The 17,728-nt window shown below is 42.8% G+C and overlaps 2 protein-coding genes across 2 annotated transcripts in view; one reads left to right on the top strand and one right to left on the bottom strand.

Annotated features, from left to right (window-relative positions):
- Positions 1-253: 253 nt before the first annotated feature.
- Positions 254-5,982, bottom strand: SBDS (SBDS ribosome maturation factor). The gene is made up of 5 exons (XM_040260627.1): positions 5,596-5,982; positions 4,842-4,971; positions 3,925-4,125; positions 3,159-3,323; positions 254-1,990 (listed from the first exon to the last, which is right to left on the bottom strand). The coding sequence occupies exons 1-5, from the start codon at positions 5,721-5,723 to the stop codon at positions 1,862-1,864; spliced, it is 753 nt and encodes a 250-aa protein (XP_040116561.1). The 5' UTR covers positions 5,724-5,982; the 3' UTR covers positions 254-1,861.
- A 1,554-nt stretch (positions 5,983-7,536) lies between these two features.
- The window catches only part of LOC120878061 (S-adenosyl-L-methionine-dependent tRNA 4-demethylwyosine synthase TYW1), a 142,020-nt gene continuing 131,828 nt past the window's right edge, over positions 7,537-17,728 (top strand). The window contains exons 1-6 of the mRNA XM_040260637.1: positions 7,537-7,718; positions 8,537-8,667; positions 9,434-9,571; positions 13,407-13,508; positions 15,410-15,604; positions 16,622-16,909. Of these exons, the coding sequence (XP_040116571.1) occupies positions 7,715-7,718; positions 8,537-8,667; positions 9,434-9,571; positions 13,407-13,508; positions 15,410-15,604; positions 16,622-16,909 (858 nt within the window). The 5' untranslated portion in view covers positions 7,537-7,714. The remainder of the gene's footprint in view (positions 7,719-8,536; positions 8,668-9,433; positions 9,572-13,406; positions 13,509-15,409; positions 15,605-16,621; positions 16,910-17,728) is intronic.

The following is a 17,728-nucleotide window of genomic DNA, read 5'->3' on the forward strand; positions in this document are numbered from 1 at the left end:
AGATCCTGCATGCCACGGAGACCTGGTGCAGCCAAATAAATAAACATTAGAAAAATAAAAAATAAATTAAAAAAATAAAATAAAAATAAAATATCAAAAAAAATAATAATAGAAAGAAAAAAGCTCTGAAAATAGAAGAGGCTGAATTCTGAATGTCATCCTGACCAAATGTACACAGTAAAGCTTACATAGAAAAAACAAAATAAACCAATAATCCTTAAGGTAATGAATTATAGCAGTAGTACTGGAAAAATGATTACAAACCAAACTTTTTAATTATTTTTGAATAATGAAATTAATGTAAGGTAAACATTTTTTTATTTGTCATAGGTTCAGAAACATGACTCAGACTGGTCTACACTTGACATTTCTTGAAGTTCCAGCTTTTTAGAAGAAATGAGTATGAGAACGGGAAAAGCTTAAGGCAGTGTTGTAGTAACACTTATCTTTCTCTCTTTGATACACAGCTGTTGAACATTTTTAGCAATTATGACTTCCAATCTGAAACACTGCTTTATCTGTTTAAGCTAGAAATAAAAAATGTAAACCTCATTGGTTCAAATTTCTTCCCAGGATTTCAAGTTTCGATTATCTTCATAAAAAACAAATTATGTAAGTAAAACAGAATCAGTGAGGGGGGTCTTGAGGACTGTATCAGAACAATATTTCAATTTCAGCATTAAAGTGTGTGTCCCATGTTATTCAACAACAAAAATATTTCTTCTAACGTTATGAGAAAAAATTTTGAGTTCATCATTTCAAATGAAGTTTTTGTAAAATGGGGGCACTTCTGAGAGCTTGTATTAGCAGTGGATTCTGTGTGCTTATAAAACCAATCAAGACCTGTTTAGGTCAAGAAATCTTTTTCACTTAAAAATACTTCCGTCCATAAAATACATCTGATCTGTATATTTATTTTGAGTGAAACCCTATTTTGTGTTCTAGACTATCTCTTTTGAGGATAAGCAGAACAACTTTTACATTGTCTAGTTAAGTGCTCAAATACTAACACTCAAATTCAATTCCATCCCAAATCATTTTCACTAAGATTTACCAGGTATTTAACACAACAGGCCTGCCTTGAACAACCCTCGCCCCCCAAACAAACAAGTTTAATCCTGCTAAGAACCTGCCCATACTCGCCCATCCTACCAGACAAAAGGCAGAGAACAGAAAGGGAGTTAGGAAGCTGTCTAGAAATACAAGCCATAGCTTAACAAAAATAAAAAGTGGTTTATTGATTACATAAGATTTCAGCTCTAATAATATTAATATAAACTTTAAGAATTAGAAATAAATGACTATATTTTACCAAGAATAATCTAAGTTATGGCAGCACGTTTGATGAATATTAAAGTCCTGCAGTCCTATTTTTCAGAAAATCAGGAAGTCATCATCCAAGTTTTATATTATGTCATGATACAGTTACCCCCATACACACATTTCGTTAAGTAGAAATAAGACATTCTATGTTTTCTTTTTTGGCAAATCCTCCTTTTCTGTCACACAGATATACCCTCCTAAAGTTAATTTCTTACAATGTACAAAATTTAACTTTTTATCTGAAAGAGTTATCTCAATAACTTTCACCCGGGAAAGCTACAAAGGCATGAGGCAGCGACTAAATGTTTTTCTGAACTGTGTATCTTGGATTTTCACTTTTGCCTAAAACCCTATTTTATAATTAAAACTAAATGAATTCCACACCATCATACTTACTGAGGAACGTCTTTTTGTGTACATGTTTGCCACAAAGATGCAAAACTCATCTGAACAAGTATTTGGCTGATCACACAAAGAAAACAGGACTGTGGGAAATGAAAACGCTTTAGTGTTTGACAGCTGAAGAGGTGGGTGATGGTCACTCGAATTTCTCGTCTCCTTCTTCCACGTCTTTTAAGTTGAGTACTTCCAAGGAGCCCTTGCCTTTTGTCTCCTTTTTTATGAGCTCATCGATTTCTCTGAAGCAGCCGGGGTCAATGAGACACACCTGAAACATTGAAAACAGCTGCTGACCACACGAGGAAGAGTGGTACGACAGAACAGACACAGCTTTAACTTTTCTTTCATTAGAAAAAAATTTTTTTAAATTGGAGTATAGTTGCTGCACAAGGTTGTATTAGTTTCTGGTGTACAACACAGTGAATCAGCTATAAGGGACAAAGCTGTAACTTGCTCTGAGATGAATATGCCACACTTTCCGGGTCTCTCTCTGACTGCACAGGACTGGGGCTAGCTTCTAGTCTAGCCTGTCCTTCAGTAAGCACTCAGGCCCCTGTGATGAGGGCCTGATTTCCCTACTGAGGATGTTTCCAGATTCCTCAGCTGTAAATGAAGTGGTTAGATTAGAAGGCTGTGGTCCTCTGCATACTAAATTTAGCAATGAAATTTATAGTTCAATGACATCATCTCTCTGGAGCCACATTTGAAGGGGAAAAAAGTAAGGGGGTGGAAGGCCTATTTAGAAACCACGTGCAAAGTTTTGCAAAGGTTTTAGAACTTTGGAGAGTTTTGTTGTTTCACATCTACAGTAAGAAGTTCAACAATCCTCTAGAACAGTCCTTAGCCTTTCTGGCACCTGGGACCAATTTCGTGGAAGATAATTTTTCCATGGATGGGGGCGGGGAGGTTTCAGAATGATTCAGGCACATTACATTTATTGCACACTCTATTTCTATTACTATTACATCAGATCATCAGGCATTAGATCCTGCTCTAGAGCTCATTTATTTGTCAGGGAGCTGTAAAGCTCTAAGATGTGGGTTTGCAGACAGCTGAACTTACATGTTACCTGAAGCTGTGGGGTGAAGACCCAAAGACATGATGTTTTTGCTCGCTGCTTTTTAAAAATGTTCTGTGGTAAATGAGACTGAAAGAAGATCCACTGTAAAATATACTCTCTCATTAGAAACGAGCATGACCCATATCCCCTTACTGGGAATCATTTAACTAAAAAACAAACACAAAGAAATCTTAAGTGTTCTTAACTACAATCTGGTTCTATGGAGATCTTGACCTTTTTACCTAATTCTAGGATAAGATGTTTCTGGAAATGTCTTACTGTTCACACTTTCTAAATGTCTGGGCTATATTTATGACTAAAGAAGAAACTATTTTGGTCATGAGGAAGGAAAGAAACAAGAGTACGCTAATCTTACAATTTCTAACTGTTGACCGTAGTCTTCACTTTCGATAACCTTGATCAGTGGCTTGAGTTTTTCTTTCAGCTTCTTCCCTTCATTTACTGGAAGGATGAACCGAAGTCTCATGTGAGCACGTTCTATCTTCATTTTCTCTTTTAACTGCTTTATCACTTCCAAAGCCTATCAAGACAAAATGAAAAAAATTTCGCAATTTCTTTGTCTCTTCTGATGCATTACTGAGGAAGGTATTAAAAATGAAGCAGTTTCCTTCTAGCTGGACCGGGCAATGGTTTTTTAGATGACATGAAGAACATTAGCAACTACAGGGAAAAAGACAGATAAACTGAACTTTAAGACTAAAACTTTTGTGATTCAAAAAACTGTGAAGAAAGTGAAAAGACAACCCACAGAATATGAGACAATATGGGCAAATCATGCATTTATTTGATTGGGTACTAGCATCCAAAATACATAGAGAAGTCTTGGGCTTCCCTGATGGCCCAGTGGTAAAGAATACAAATGCAGGAGACATGGGTTTGATCCCTGATCTGGGAAGATCCCATGCTGCAGAGCAACTGGGCCTCTGTGCCACAACTATTCAGCCTGTGCTCTAGAGCCCACGCTCTGAAACAAGAAAAGCCACTGCAATGAGAAGCCCATGCCCTGAAACTAGAGCAAAGCATGTGCAACAACAAAGACCCAGCACAGCCAAAAAGAAACAAAATTATTATATATATATATGTGTGTGTGTATATATATATATATATATGAAACAACTCACCTGCTGTTTCGTGCTCTTGTTGGGTTTGACTGAATAGTGGATGTCCTTCATGGCTCTCTCAATAAGGATAACGGTGTACGGTCTCTTTGTTTCAGGGTTCACACATTTGTCGGCCACAATAGTTGCAATGTCCCTGAACATCTGCTCCAGCTGTGTGTGCCGTTCTTTATCTGACACTTGAACTTCTCCTTTAGTCAAAATCTTAAAAAAAAAAAAAACCTAACAAGTTTAAGAAAGCAATGTCTTTGTTCCACACTATTTGTTAACTAACCACAGGAATGAAATACTGGGGGATAAAATTAAATTTCATCCTCTTCAGCTACTGAAATTTGGTAATAACTTGAGCTCTGCCTAAAGGAGGCACTGGATTACCTTGTTTTGAAATCTTACTTATTTAGATGGGGGAAGGGGTAAAGGCAATCTTAGCAGAGGGTGGAAATGATGAAATACTGGAAAATAAAAAAAGTTCTCTTTTCAGGTTTATTACACTAAAGAAATATATAAGTGGACCAAAAAAAGGCAGTTTAGCAGGTGATCTGATTTCTGGAGGCTTTTGCAAAAAATATCCATGTCCTGGTTCTTCCATGGTGGTCCAACTTCCATCGTTAAGAGTCCACCTTGCAATGCAGGGGATGCAGGTTCGTTCCCTGATGGGGGGAACAAAGATCCCCCATGCCACTGAGCAACTAAGCCCGTGATGCAATTAAGACCCAACACAGCCAAATAAATAAATATAAAAAGAATCCATGTCCTGAATTATTAAAAGTGATGTTGTACCAATCAAATTATTGCAAAGTAAATGTTCACTCCAAAAAAAAAAAAAAGCCAGTATATTATTAAAGCTTAACATACCTGTAACACAATATTTAATGCTAATGGATATCAGGGTCAGGGATGCTGCAGCCCTGAGAACTCACCTGCTTACAGATTTCAGTCTGGTCATCTGTTCCAAATGCACTGATGAGATCTTCCTTCTTTGCAACCTGACCTTTGGAGACATTTACAAACACTGAGTGGGTCTGTAGCACTTCATCCAGGTCTTTTTCCCTTGTGAGGATAGAAGAGAAAGTCCTACGTGAGTACTCCTGAAACTTGGACGTTCATTCACACTTAAAAGACAAGATGGGCAATGATAATGTAAGAAACAACAAATACTCCTAAATGACTCTCGGTGACATTTTCAAAATCCAGAACTCCGTTTGGATTCGCTTTCACTTATAGGGGAAAAACATCGTGGGAATATGGGTGAATCACTGAGGGGTGGGGTCCGGCTGGTGCCAAGGAATTCCGAACCCTAGATGGCAGCAGTGAAGACGCTACGCACTCTGGTCAAATTGGGGAGAGAACTGTGACAGACGCACCAACTACAGAAGTACCCGACTACGCCCTTTGCCTGGATCATTATTTTGAGAAAAGGACCCCGATTATGGAGGTTTCTTGGCTGTAGCTTTTATGACACCAACAAAGCAAAGTCAAACCAAGCCCCAAGCCAAAACTACCAAGGATAAAAGGGAACGTTTGGTTTAGACGCGAAACCCAGGCAGTTTACTAAGTCTACTATTCTCCTTCGCTGACAAGACCCCAGTTTGGCCGGTTCATTAGACGACCAGAGGGAGGCCGCCTCCAAGGCTACCCGCTTCGGCCAAGGCCCAGAGGGAGAGGGTCACTCACACGCCGCTCCGCCAGCCCACGACCTTGTTTTTGTAGCAGGCGATTTCGAAGCGCTTCCCGGCTCGCTTCATCCGTACCACGGCCACATTGGTCAGGCGGATCTGGTTTGTGGGGGTGAAGATCGACATCTTGGCCGCTCACAGATCTTGGGGCCGGCGAACCAAGGCAGGCCCGCGCCGCTGGCCGCAAGGCCACCCACACCTAGATGTAACCGCTCGGCGGCGCGCGGCACAGTAACGCCCGCAGACTGCGCGGCGCCGGAACTAACCCGGCCGCCACAATACAGCCACCCAACGTATTGCGCAGGCGTCAGGTGTTGCGGAAACCCGGGGGAGGAAGAGGGACCAATAACGTCTGCGCATTTTGACTTTTACGACATTGTTCTGCGCCGGGAAAGAGAGGCGCTCTTTCTTGACGTCATGTTCTTTCTCCAACGAAAGAACTCCGATTGGTTGGTGGAGCCGAAGTTTGGTGACCGGGTGGAAACGTAGTGCTTGACGCCTTACAATTCCGCAGATTTCAGGGTCTATCTTAACCTTTCATGATGGAAAAAGTTTAACACCAAAAACGTACAGAAAAAAGTGTAATGAACTGCCATGTACCCATCACCCCGCTTCAACAGGTGTCTACATTTTGCCATTCTTGTTTCATTCTCCCTCATTATTTTTTGTTGGAATATTAAGGCAAATCGTCATAAGGTTAGCTAAATTTCCAACAGATACATCCAACAAGATTAACTATAATTCCTTAATAGCATCTCCTAGCCAGTCCATAATTAAATTTCCCCTAAATAAATAATGACTTTTTATAGTTGGTGTGTTTCAATTGAGATTCAAACGGGCTCACACATTGCATTCGGTTGATGACGCCCTTAGTCTCTTAACGCAGACCTCTTCTCTAGCCCCTCCAACCTTCCCTCCACCCCAAACTACTCCTGTTTTTCCAGTAGTCATGTACGGATCTGAGAATTGGAGCTTAAAGAAGGTTGAGTGCCAAAGAATTGATGCTTTTGAACTGTGGTGCTGGAGAAGACTCTTGAGTCCCTTGGACAGCAAGGAGATCCAACTAGTCAATCCTAAAGGAAATCAACCCTGGATATTGGTATATATCAGTTGGAAGGACTATATATATCAGTTGGATATAACATATCAGTTGGAAGGACTGATGCTGAAGCTCCAGTACTTTGGCCACCTGATGCAAACAGCCGACTCACTGGAAAAGACTCTGATGCTGGGAAAGATTGAGGGCAGGAGGAGAAGGGGGAAGACAGAGGATGAGATGGTTGGATGGTATCGTCGATTCAATGGAGATGAGTTTGAGCAAACTCGGGGAGCTAGCGAAGGGAAGGAAGCCTGGTGTGCTGCAGTTCATGGGGTCGCAGAGTAGGTCGTGACTGAGCGACTGAACAACTCTTGTTTCCAACCCTGCTTTGTCTGCACCCAGGCCTTCCTCAAGGAGAATCAGTCCTGGGTGTTCACTGGAAGGACTGATGCTGAAGCTGAAACTCCAATACTTTGGTCACCTCATGCGAAGAGTTGACGCATTGGAAATGACCCTGATGCTGGGAGGGATTGGGGGCAGGAGGAGAAGGGGACGACAGAGGATGAGATGGCTGGATGGCGTCACCGACTCTATGGACATGAGTTTGGGTAAACTCCGGGAGTTGGTGATGGACAGGGAGGCCTGGCGTGCTGCGATTCATGGGGTCACGAAGAGCTGGACACGACTGAGCGACTGAACTGAATTGAGGTCTTCCTCCTCAGTGACATTTGTTTGGGGCTGGCAGCCCTCCCGCTTACTTGCCCGGAGCTCTGGGCGGTACTTTCCTTTGGGCCCGCCCCTTTATCCTCTGAGCCAATCCGAGCAGGGCCCGGAGGGCTCTGGCTCGCTCCCACTGAACTCTGGGCGGAGCTTCCCCCTCGGCCCGCCCCTTCCCCCTCTGAGCCAATCGGGACTATCTGCAACTGGCATGGCTGTCCTCAGCTCCTCTGGCTTCGGGCGCACAGCTAGTGCTGCGAGGTAGTTCTGGCGGCCTCCCAGTATTCACACCGGACCCTAAGTTTCTTAGGTCCGCAGACCTGGTCTCTTGTCGGGCCGCAGGGCTCAGGCTCTGAGGAGAATGGGTAAGGGCCCCAGACGGGCAAGTTTCATGGGGCCAGGAAGGGAGGAAATCATTTTTCTGAGACCCTCGGGCCCCTTCCTCTAGAATGTGTTGCCCTTTTCCGGCCAGGATCGGTGCCACTGGGCGCTTGGGAGGACAGATTCCTGCTTGTGACCTGGCTTTTGCCTTTTGAGGCTAGGAGAATAATTTAGAATTGTGCTTCTACCCTCAGGTAAAACGCAGAGAAAACTGCCTTTCCCCATTACCCACGTGTGTTGAGGAATTTTGGTCCTTTCCGGGGCGGAGTGGCACCTGTAAGCCCCAAATTTTAGACGTCGTCTTTTGAAATGCCCGCAGACTCAGCTGTTGAGGCCAGGTCCATCCAAATCTCCCTTAAAAACTGTGGGGTTTGAGGTCAGTTATTTGAGAACCCTTTGCAAGTAGCTTTGGGTCTCTAAGAATAAAATTGGAAGAAGAAAAAAAAAAGGAATACTTTTAGTATTATTTTAAGATTTTCTGATGAAGCAGCTAACAAAAAGAAAAATTAACTCATAATTCCAAGTACAATGTTTTGACTATATTCCTTTCCTTCCAAATGCTATATCTAAATGAATATAAATTTTTTTATTTTTTGAATTAACATTTTATCATTATAATTATGTCATGTTATCACATAATGTGTATGTGTTGTTTTATTAGTGTTTTTTTTTTTTACAGATATCTGAGCAGGGTTTTTGAATATGAAGGTTGGCTTTTCTTTTATAATGCTTATAAGGATGGGCATCATTGTATGTGTAACTTTATAAATAAAACTGTTTATATGGATCATTTTAAATTTAGATCCTGCTTTGGCTACCTGGGACTTCTCCTCACCTTTAATATCATTATGGATAAACAGGTTTTACATATACTTGGGCTTTGCCTTTGGTTTTAGCCTTTGGATTTGTTTCCAGATTGTCATCAGGAAGCAGGTGAGTGGAGTTGTTGTTTTTTTTTCCACAGGAGAGTATTTGGCATCAGATTTTATAGAGATTTCAGAGTGCAGATTTTCTAAGGCTTCCAGAAAAATATGGAAATTCTAAAAAGAACTTTTGATTACTTTCATATTTAGTCTCTAGACATACTTTTTTCATGCTCCCATTTTTTTCTTGTCAATTAAAAAAAGTGTTATTTATTTATTTGACTGCACTGGGTCTTAGTTGTGGCATGTGGGATCTAGTTCCCTGACCAAGGATTGAACGGGGGCCCCTGCGTCGGGAGCGCAGAGTCCTAGCCACTGGCCCACCAGGGAAGTCCCTCTTGTCAATTTTTATAGACTAAGTTATTTAGCTTTTCTTTGCTGGACTGTGGACATCTCATTCTTAAGATACAGGAGGATTTTGTAATGAGAAATTAAAATTTGCAAATACTGAAAATCTGCTCAGCACCTTTAAGGGATGGTAGTAGTCTCTTTTCTTTCCACTAATTAGAATCAGAAAATAAATTTGTGCTATTACTCCACTAAAACACATTATAGGTGAAAGTATGTGTAGTTTTATCCTGGAGGGAATGGGAATCATTATAGTCTTAAGAAATGTGGTCCTTGGTTTTAAAGTACCTAATTATATCAAGGAGTCAATATTTGAGGAGTACAATCGAAAGATTAAGAGAATTAATGGGTCAGTATCTGAGCTAATGTTCATCCCTAATGAAGTTGGGAGAAGATTGAAACTTGATGGATTTTGTGTTTATTTCAAGAACAAGAACTCACAGGAGAAAACCGTTCCAAAAGCATCTCAGGATTTGATGACGAATGGCTATATCTTTCGTCCAAAGAAGGAAGTCTTTGTATCTGGAGTGAAGATATTTTATGGTTCTCAGACTGGCACAGCAAAGGTGAGAACTTTATATGACACTTTTCCTTGGGTCTCCTGATCTTTTAAGATAATCTCTGAAAAGTGTTCTTTAATGTCTGGTGGCCACTGTCTTGCAGGGTCTTTGTTCCAAAACTTGCTTCTGCTCAGCAGAATGGAGACTTGGAGTTCCAAGTCCATCATTGGCTATAGAAGTAGAGACTAGTGAGAAATGGTAGCAGTAGTGCCCATTATGGGCCCTTATGTTCACAACCTCACACATCTATTTAATTAAAATCTATTTTGATTTCTAACAGTGTTAAAAGTATTAATGATATACGTTGAATACTGTATAGGTACAAAATGCAGATATAGAGATGAAAGATGCTTTAGTTGTATCTGAAAGCTGCCTGCTTTTTTTGTTATGAAAGTCACAGCTATTTATTACTTTCTAGGAAAAGATACTAAGGCTAATTTATGAAAATAAATGGAAAATTTCAAGTCGCTATTTTGGTAGAGTATTATAGAGAGTTTTACTGCCCTCTTGTGTATGGTTTGTAGAATACTACTTTTTAAAAGGTTTTCAGTACGTCCTGCTTTGTATCCTAATTGAAGGTCACTTATGATTCAGTTCAACTGTCAGCAGCAGAGCATGAAACAGGAAGAAATGTAAGAAAGGCATCTGGGCTGCCAAAACAGAGTCCTTTTTTTGTTTCTCATAAAAAAATGAGAATGCTTCAAATGCTCTTTTAAGCATGCTTTTACATTTTTTAAAAAAGATCCAGTTAATACTTGCAGATAGTAACAAATCCACGCGTAAGGAGGGTTCATACTGAGAGTACACTTTGGAGAATCTATTTTAACTGTTTATGTTTTTAGTTCCTCTGAGAGTTATTTTTTGAACTTGCTGGGCCACGTTTCTAGATTTATTCCAACTAGATAAAAGTTATTGACTCCTTTTATCGGTCAGTTCCTCAGATCTCAGCGCCCTAATGTTGTTGCCCGCATAGTTGATATGAATTAAATGGCCCTCCTTAAAGGTGTGCCATCTGAATTTCTCTGTTTGGCTTTGAATTTGGTTGATTCATATTTGGCTGAGTATAGAAGACTAGGTCAAAAGTTTTTCCTTTCAACTTTGACAGTATCACTTCCTTGTCTTTAGCAGGCAGTGTTGCTGAACAGGAGGCTGGTTGCCTCATTCCTTCGAAGATGAATTTTTTTGGTTGTTGTTCCTGGAAGCTTTTAGAATCCTTTGTTTGTCCTTGATGTTTGGCGCTTCTGTGAGATGGGGTCTAGGGTGGGTCTTTTTCAGACACTGCTGGATACTTGTGCTGTTTTGTTTTGGAGATTTTGTGTGCATTCTGCTAATATTTCTTGGGTCCACTTTTTTCCCCCTTGTTTTCTCTGTTCTTTATTTCTGCAACTCTGTTGGATGTTGGACCTTTTGGATGGTCTGTGTTTCAAGGGAGTCACAGTGGTAAAGAACCCGCTTCCCAATGCAGGAGATGTAAGAGTCGTGGGTTCGATCCCTGGGTTGGGAAGATCCCCTAGAGGAGAGCATGGCAACCCACTCCAGTATTCTTGCCTGGAGAATCTCATGGAAAGAGGAGCCTGGTGGGGTACAGTCCATAGGGTTGCAGAGTTGGATATGACTGAAGTCTCTTAGCATACATGCATGCTGCATTTCAAATCCTTTCTCTTGTACTTTTTCTTGAATTTTAACTCCAAACCTTTAAAAAAATTATTTATTTATTCGGCTGAGCTGGGTCTTAGATAGGCATGGGGGATCTTCATTTGGGTATGTGGGGTCTATTTCTCTGACTAGAGATTAAATCTGGATTCCCTGCATTGAGAGTGTGGAGTCTTAGCCACTGGACCACCAGAGAAGTCCCCCAAACCTTTTTTTTTTAATGTCTTAGTTTGGTTATAGTGTTTTTAATTGTAAAAATTCCATCCTGTGCAATTTTTATAGCATCTATTTCATAATTTAAAAATACATTTCAGCGAGTTCCTTTGTCAATCCTGTGATTTAGCCACTTCCTCAGAGTTTCTGCTGCTGATGTTTCTCTTTCCTCCTGCTTGTTCTCATCATGGTCTTGGTGATCCATGGTTTTCTGTTCATAGTGGGGGGGAAACGATGGGGTAACTGGTGTGGATTTTCTCAACTCCAAATAGATTTGTTTTCTCCAATTGTAAGTTCTCGCTGGAAGCTCTGTGCGAGGTGGGTCAGGGTGTGCCATTGTGACCTATTGCCTGTTGGCCCCACATCCCCCTCTAACTACCACCTCGATTTTTTTTTTTTTTTGGTATAGTATTATTCCTTGAAAGTGTTGTCTGTGCTTGCCATCTCTGGTCTTTGTTCTGTTTTTCTTGACCCACTCCAGGTAGGCTTGCGTGCCCCAGCCTGTTCCCAGTGACTTGCACGTGGCTAATTCATCCTCAGTCTTCATCGTCCTTGACTTGTTAGCTGCATGACAACGCCTTCCTTGTTGACCTCCTTTCTTCATTGAACTTTGGGACACTTGTCTCTAGGTTCTCCTCCTCCTATGCTGAGGCTCACCTTCCTCACTATCATTGGCGGATTTCTATCCATCTTCTTGCCCTCCAAAGATAGGAACATCTTAGGGTACAGTTCTTCAGACTGTGTCTTTATCTGCACTCACTTCCCTCCCAAGGGATCATGTTATCTAGAGCTTTCAGTTCTGTTTATCAGAGTTTTTCTGTAAAGGGCTAGATATTTTATTTGGCATGTAATTTTTAGATTTTTAGGTTTCATAGACTGTGTGGTCTTTGCTGAAGCTGTTCAGCTCTGCTGATGCCTTGTGGAAGAGGCCATAGATAATTTGTAAATAAATGAGCATGAGCGTATTGCAGTAGTGTTCATCACTCAGTTGTGTCCAACTCTTTGAGACCCCATGGACTGCAGCCCGCCAGGCTCCTCTGTCCATGGGATTCTCCCGGGAAGAATACCAGAGTGGGCTGCCATTCCCTTCTCCAGGGGATCTTCCTGACTCAGGGATTGAACCCAGGTCTCCCACATTGCAGGCAGATTCTTTACCATCTGAGCAACAGGTATTCCAGTAACCTTCACTTGTAAAGACAAGGGCTGGGTTTTGCCTGCAGGTCTTAATGTGCTGATCCCTGTAGAGCAGGCTTAGCTTTAATCCTGGCAAGTGGTGAGCCAAGTGTTAGGCTACCAAGTCAAAAAGAGGAGGAGGTTTTTCCTGGGGTGCCAACATCTGGCGAGAAGTTGTAGCCTTCTCCAAACATTGGTTCATTTTGTTTGGAGAAGAGCTTGCCGGAGTCCGCCTGGAGGTAAAAGGTGAACACTCACAGCAGCTCTGGATTCACTGGCCCCATATATAGGTTCTCTGCTGACTGGTTCTCTTGTGGCCCACGGCTCCCTCCCATTTTTGTCATAGGGACTGACAGATCCCAGAGCCCCTCTGGTTTTCTGTTTCCCCTGAGGCTTTCTTCTGCTTGTCAATCTACTTCTGTTTGGCTTCTCTCTTCCAGAATTGTGTTCACAGTTCTCACATTTCCCATTCTACCCCCTCTTTAGTATTTCTTCTCCGTCTATATGTTTATTGTAGAAGGGCAAATCAGCCTGAATGTCAGAAAGCCAATTGAGATCAAATCCCTTCTGTGTACTTGTAGAGCGAGAACAGCACAGCTGAATGATTGATCTCTGTAAAGATGCTCGAGAAAACAGTAGAAGTGAGAATAGTATTTGTGTTTATGGTGATAACTGTCAGTCAAGTGGGAAAGTTTTTCCTGATAAATGTCTCCTTCCCTGGCCAACAGGAGTAAATGAAGACTGTATTTTTTGCTATTTAGTTTATTGGAGACTGTATTTGATTTTTCCCCCCTCCTATTAGGGATTTGCGACACTTCTGGCCGAAGCACTTAGCTCCCTCGATCTGCCTGTGGCAATGATTAATCTGAAGGACTATGACCCAGATGACTGTCTTGTAGAAGAGGTTGGTAATTATCTTATTTTTCCTTTGGTCACAACTTTCAATTTTAATTGACCTCCTGTGTTCTGGGATAAATAGACTCTTCAGATAAAATTTAATTTTCATGCTAAGGGATTTCCACTGGTTGAGTTTTCAGGATCAGTGAGAGGTGCTGAGTATGTGGTGAGGGTGCTGACTCTGGAGTGGTTGGGGCTGGTCCCTCTGGGGTGTTAGACTGAAAGCTTGGTATGAAGTTCCCTCCTGCTTCGAATCTCATCATCAAGGAGGTTTGTCACTCACGGCCGGGTGCCGGGTATGTGAGCCACATGTCAGCCTACTGAAAGGTCAGGGGCCACTTGGATATTAGAAGTAGTGTGGGTTTTGGAGTTAGAGAAATCTCTTACTGCCTGCGTGACCTCCAGGCATTACATCATATCTGTGAGAGATTAATTTCTTCACCTAAGGAATGCCCCGCCCCCTCCTCCAGCTGCACCCAGGTAGGGAGGTTGGCCCACAGCCGAGGTTGTATAGGTGTGGTCCTTGAACTGGCGTTATCAGCCTCTCCTGGGGACTCATCAGGATTGCAGAGTCTCGGGTCCTGGCCCAACCTCACTGAAGCAGAATCTGGACGTGGTGAGGCTGTGTTTGAACAAGTGCCCCAGGTGATTCTGGAGCAGCTCAAGCTGGAGAAGCCCTTGGAACAGGCGTCCACAAACCTTTTCTGTAAAGGGCCACTTGGGAAATACGTTGAGCTTTGTGGGCCAGGCAGCTATGGAGTTCTGCCTTTGAGACAAAGCAGCCAGAGATAATACGCAAACGAATGAGTGTGACAGTGTTCCAGTAAAATTTTATTTACAAAAGCAGGCAGCAAGCAGGATTGGGCCTGTGGGCTATGGCTTGCCAGTCCTTTCTTAGTGGAGAAACTTTTGGCTGTACGTGTCCATTTTCTTTTTCCCCAAGAACACATTGGAATGCAAATGAGTGAGCTTGAATCTGCTTGAAATTATTTGGTAAAAAATTATTAGCGGGACTTCCTTGGTGGCCTACTAGTTAAAAATCCACCTTGCAATGCAGGGGATATGGGTTCGATCCCTGGTGGGGAACTAAGATCCCAGGTGCTGGGAACTGAGCCCATGTGCCACAGCTACTGACTCCCATGTGCTCTGGAGCCCAAGCACCACAACTGGAGAGTCCGTGAGCCACAACTCAAGATCCTGTGTGCTACAACCAAGACCCAACGTGGCCAAATAAATAAATTAAAAAAATTATTAACAAGCTTGGGTACTTAATTGTCATAAAGGGTTACTTGGGGGTGACAGAGGAGAAGATCGTAGGGTGGCATCACTGACTCAGTGGACATGAGTTTGAGCAAACTCCAGGAAATAGTTCAGGACAGGGAAGCCTGTAGTCCATGGGGTCTCAGAGTCAGACATGACTTAGCGACTGAACAACAGCTTATAACTTAGTTCCTGGCTTGGATCTGTGAAGACATACTCAAGCAGATGAAATTCTGTGGCTCATAGGACTGTTGACGTGTTTTTTTGTTTCCCACGGAGATGTTGATGCCACGTGTTAAGTCACTTTACACTTAACATGTTATTGTTTTAATTTTTCAGGGAATTTTTTACAGCTATTTCTATATTTCTTCCTGACTGATTTGGCTTTAGTTTCTAATATGACAAATGGAAGCTGGGAAATGGGATGGAGTATATAGTGAAGGGCACCAGGAGGTGTGTTGGCAGAAGCAGAGGGCTGGGTTTTCTCCCCTGGCTGTGTTTTCTTTCTCTTCCGAAAATAAGTAACATTTCTAAAAGCACCCTTAGAGGCTACTGTGTCGTGAATGTCAGCATTTCAGAAAGGATTTTCTTGATTGAGATAACTTATGTTTTGGCTACTCTTCTGAAATAATGACTTTTCTTGGTTAGGTTACTAGTAAAAACGTTTGTGCCTTCCTGGTTGCCACCTACACTGACGGTCAACCGCCTGAGAGTGCTGAGTGGTTCTGCAAGTGGCTGGAGGAAGCAGCCAACGACTTTCGATTTGGCAAAACGTACCTGAAGGGGATGAGATACGCGGTGTTTGGCCTGGGAAATTCTGTGTACATGAGCCACTTCAACAAGGTAGGTACATTTTCATCCAGTCATCTTTTCAAGATATGTGTTCTCCACCTGCCACCACCGCCCCCCACCCCACCTCCATATTTTCAAAGGAATTAGGCCAAAGGTAAAATTCAGATACATAAATATACATGTTTACTGCCTTGCCAATCAGGACGCCTGTTAAGTTTTTGACCTCTTCACTGTGCTTCTTGATAACTCCCGTGCCTCAGCTGAAGTGCTTAATACTGTAATAAAGCACATTTCTGGCTATGAAGTCATGAGTCTTGCCAGATGGGTTCCATTTGTACCTTGTTGTTTCATGGTCTTTGGCCCCAGAGGTGTTACTACATTTTGGAAGAAACTGATTTTGCTATCGAGTGGTTTCATTCTGACCATTACTTAGACGAGTCGTTTTCAAGTTCTTCTTTAGGTACTAGCTCCTAGTTTAAGAAAAGAGTTTGTCCACCCCCTTTATTTAAAAAAAAAAAAACAAACAAAAAAAACTTCTGCAGAATCTTATCTGAATATATCAACTGCACCCCTGGACGGATGGGGCTGGAGGGCACCTGGCCCCTTTTTCTTCAAACCCCTGTTCAACCTTTTTTAAAATTGGAATATAATTGCTTTACAGTGTTGTTTTAGTTTCTGGCATACCACAGTGTGAATCAGCAATGTGTGTGTATATATCCCCCGTCTTGAACCTCACCCCCAGCCTTCATCCTACTGCTCCCAGTCATCACAGAGCACCGAGCTGAGCTCCCTGTGCTGTATAGCAGCTTCCCACTAACTGTCTGTTTTACACACGGTAGTGCGTATATGCCAATGCTAATCTCCCAATTCACCCCGCTCTCCTTCCCCCACTGTGTCCATATGTCTGTTTTCCACATCTGCACCCTGAAGGCCTTTTGATGGAGCGATTCCTTCTTCCCAGCAGCCACTGAGGACAGTCCCCCAGCAGAAGCCCCAGCTGTCGCAGTGCAGACTGGCATCTTCTGATCTGGAGGGCTGTTCTCGCTCACCCGTCCCTTTCTCCCGCAGGTGGGGAAGAACGTGGACAAGTGGCTCTGGATGCTTGGTGCTCATCGCGTAATGACCCGAGGGGAGGGCGACGGCAACGTGGTGAAAAGCAAACACGGCAGCATTGAGGCTGACTTCACAGCTTGGAAGGCCAAGTTCATCTCCCGGCTGCAGGCACTCCGCAAAGGAGAGAGAAAGCGCTGCAGGGGCAATTGCAAGAAAGGCAAGTGCGAGTCTAACCAGCATGGCTCAGAAGCGGCGGAGCCAGGGTCCCACGCACAGGAGGAATTTCATCACGGAGACGCAGAGGTACGGAGCCCACGGGCCCACGTCTCCCTGTTTTCCTCCTGTGTTTGGAAATGCTGAACCTTTCCTCTGTCTGAAATGCGTTTCTTGGCTTCTGGTTGGAAGGAAGAGCTGAAACTCACATGGGGCATGTTCTAGACGGAGCGGGGTCTTGGGTTAAGCCATATTGGGCTGGGTGCTGTCCTTAACCTGTTCTCTGGTCGTTGCCTTGCTGGAGTCCAGTAGGTTTCTACCCGAGTGTGCAGGTGAGGAAACAGGCCTGGAGAAGTTAAGTGTGTCCAGAGCTGAGCTCATGATCTTTTTACCCTTTAACCACATACTCCTCCCGTCGTCTCTTATTTAATGACTCCAATCATTCAAACTTGAAGGCTGTGAGTTATCCCAGATTCCTCTCTTTGATCCCTCACATTCTAAACGTTTCTCTTCCTTCTTCCTTTGGACACCCCAGTTCCTTTGAGGCTCGTGTTGTCAGGCTATGTCACTGCTGTTGCCTTCGGGCCACTGGTCGCTTGTGTCTTTCGGGAACAACTTTGCATTTTCACTTCCTGTCTTCCTCTCCACCTTTGTTCCTGTCATTCCATGTTTGCAGTTGCCTCTTTGAAATCTCTCCTTGGAGGCCTCAGGCGTCTCCTCTTTGACAAATTCAAAATGGAACTCTTCCCCTCTACTTTTCCGGTCTGTCTCTCTCCAAGTCCTTCTCATTTTAGGAAACACCACCACCATCTCCGTTGCTTAAGAAAGGAACCAAAGAGCCATTCTCGATTCCTCCCTTTTCCTCATTTAATTCCTCACTTGAGTCTGGTTGCTTCTTTGTTTAAATCA

The sequence above is a fragment of the Oryx dammah genome, unplaced genomic scaffold, assembly GCF_014754425.2.
Source record: "Oryx dammah isolate SB20612 unplaced genomic scaffold, SCBI_Odam_1.1 HiC_scaffold_2, whole genome shotgun sequence".
Lineage (NCBI taxonomy): Eukaryota > Metazoa > Chordata > Mammalia > Artiodactyla > Bovidae > Oryx > Oryx dammah.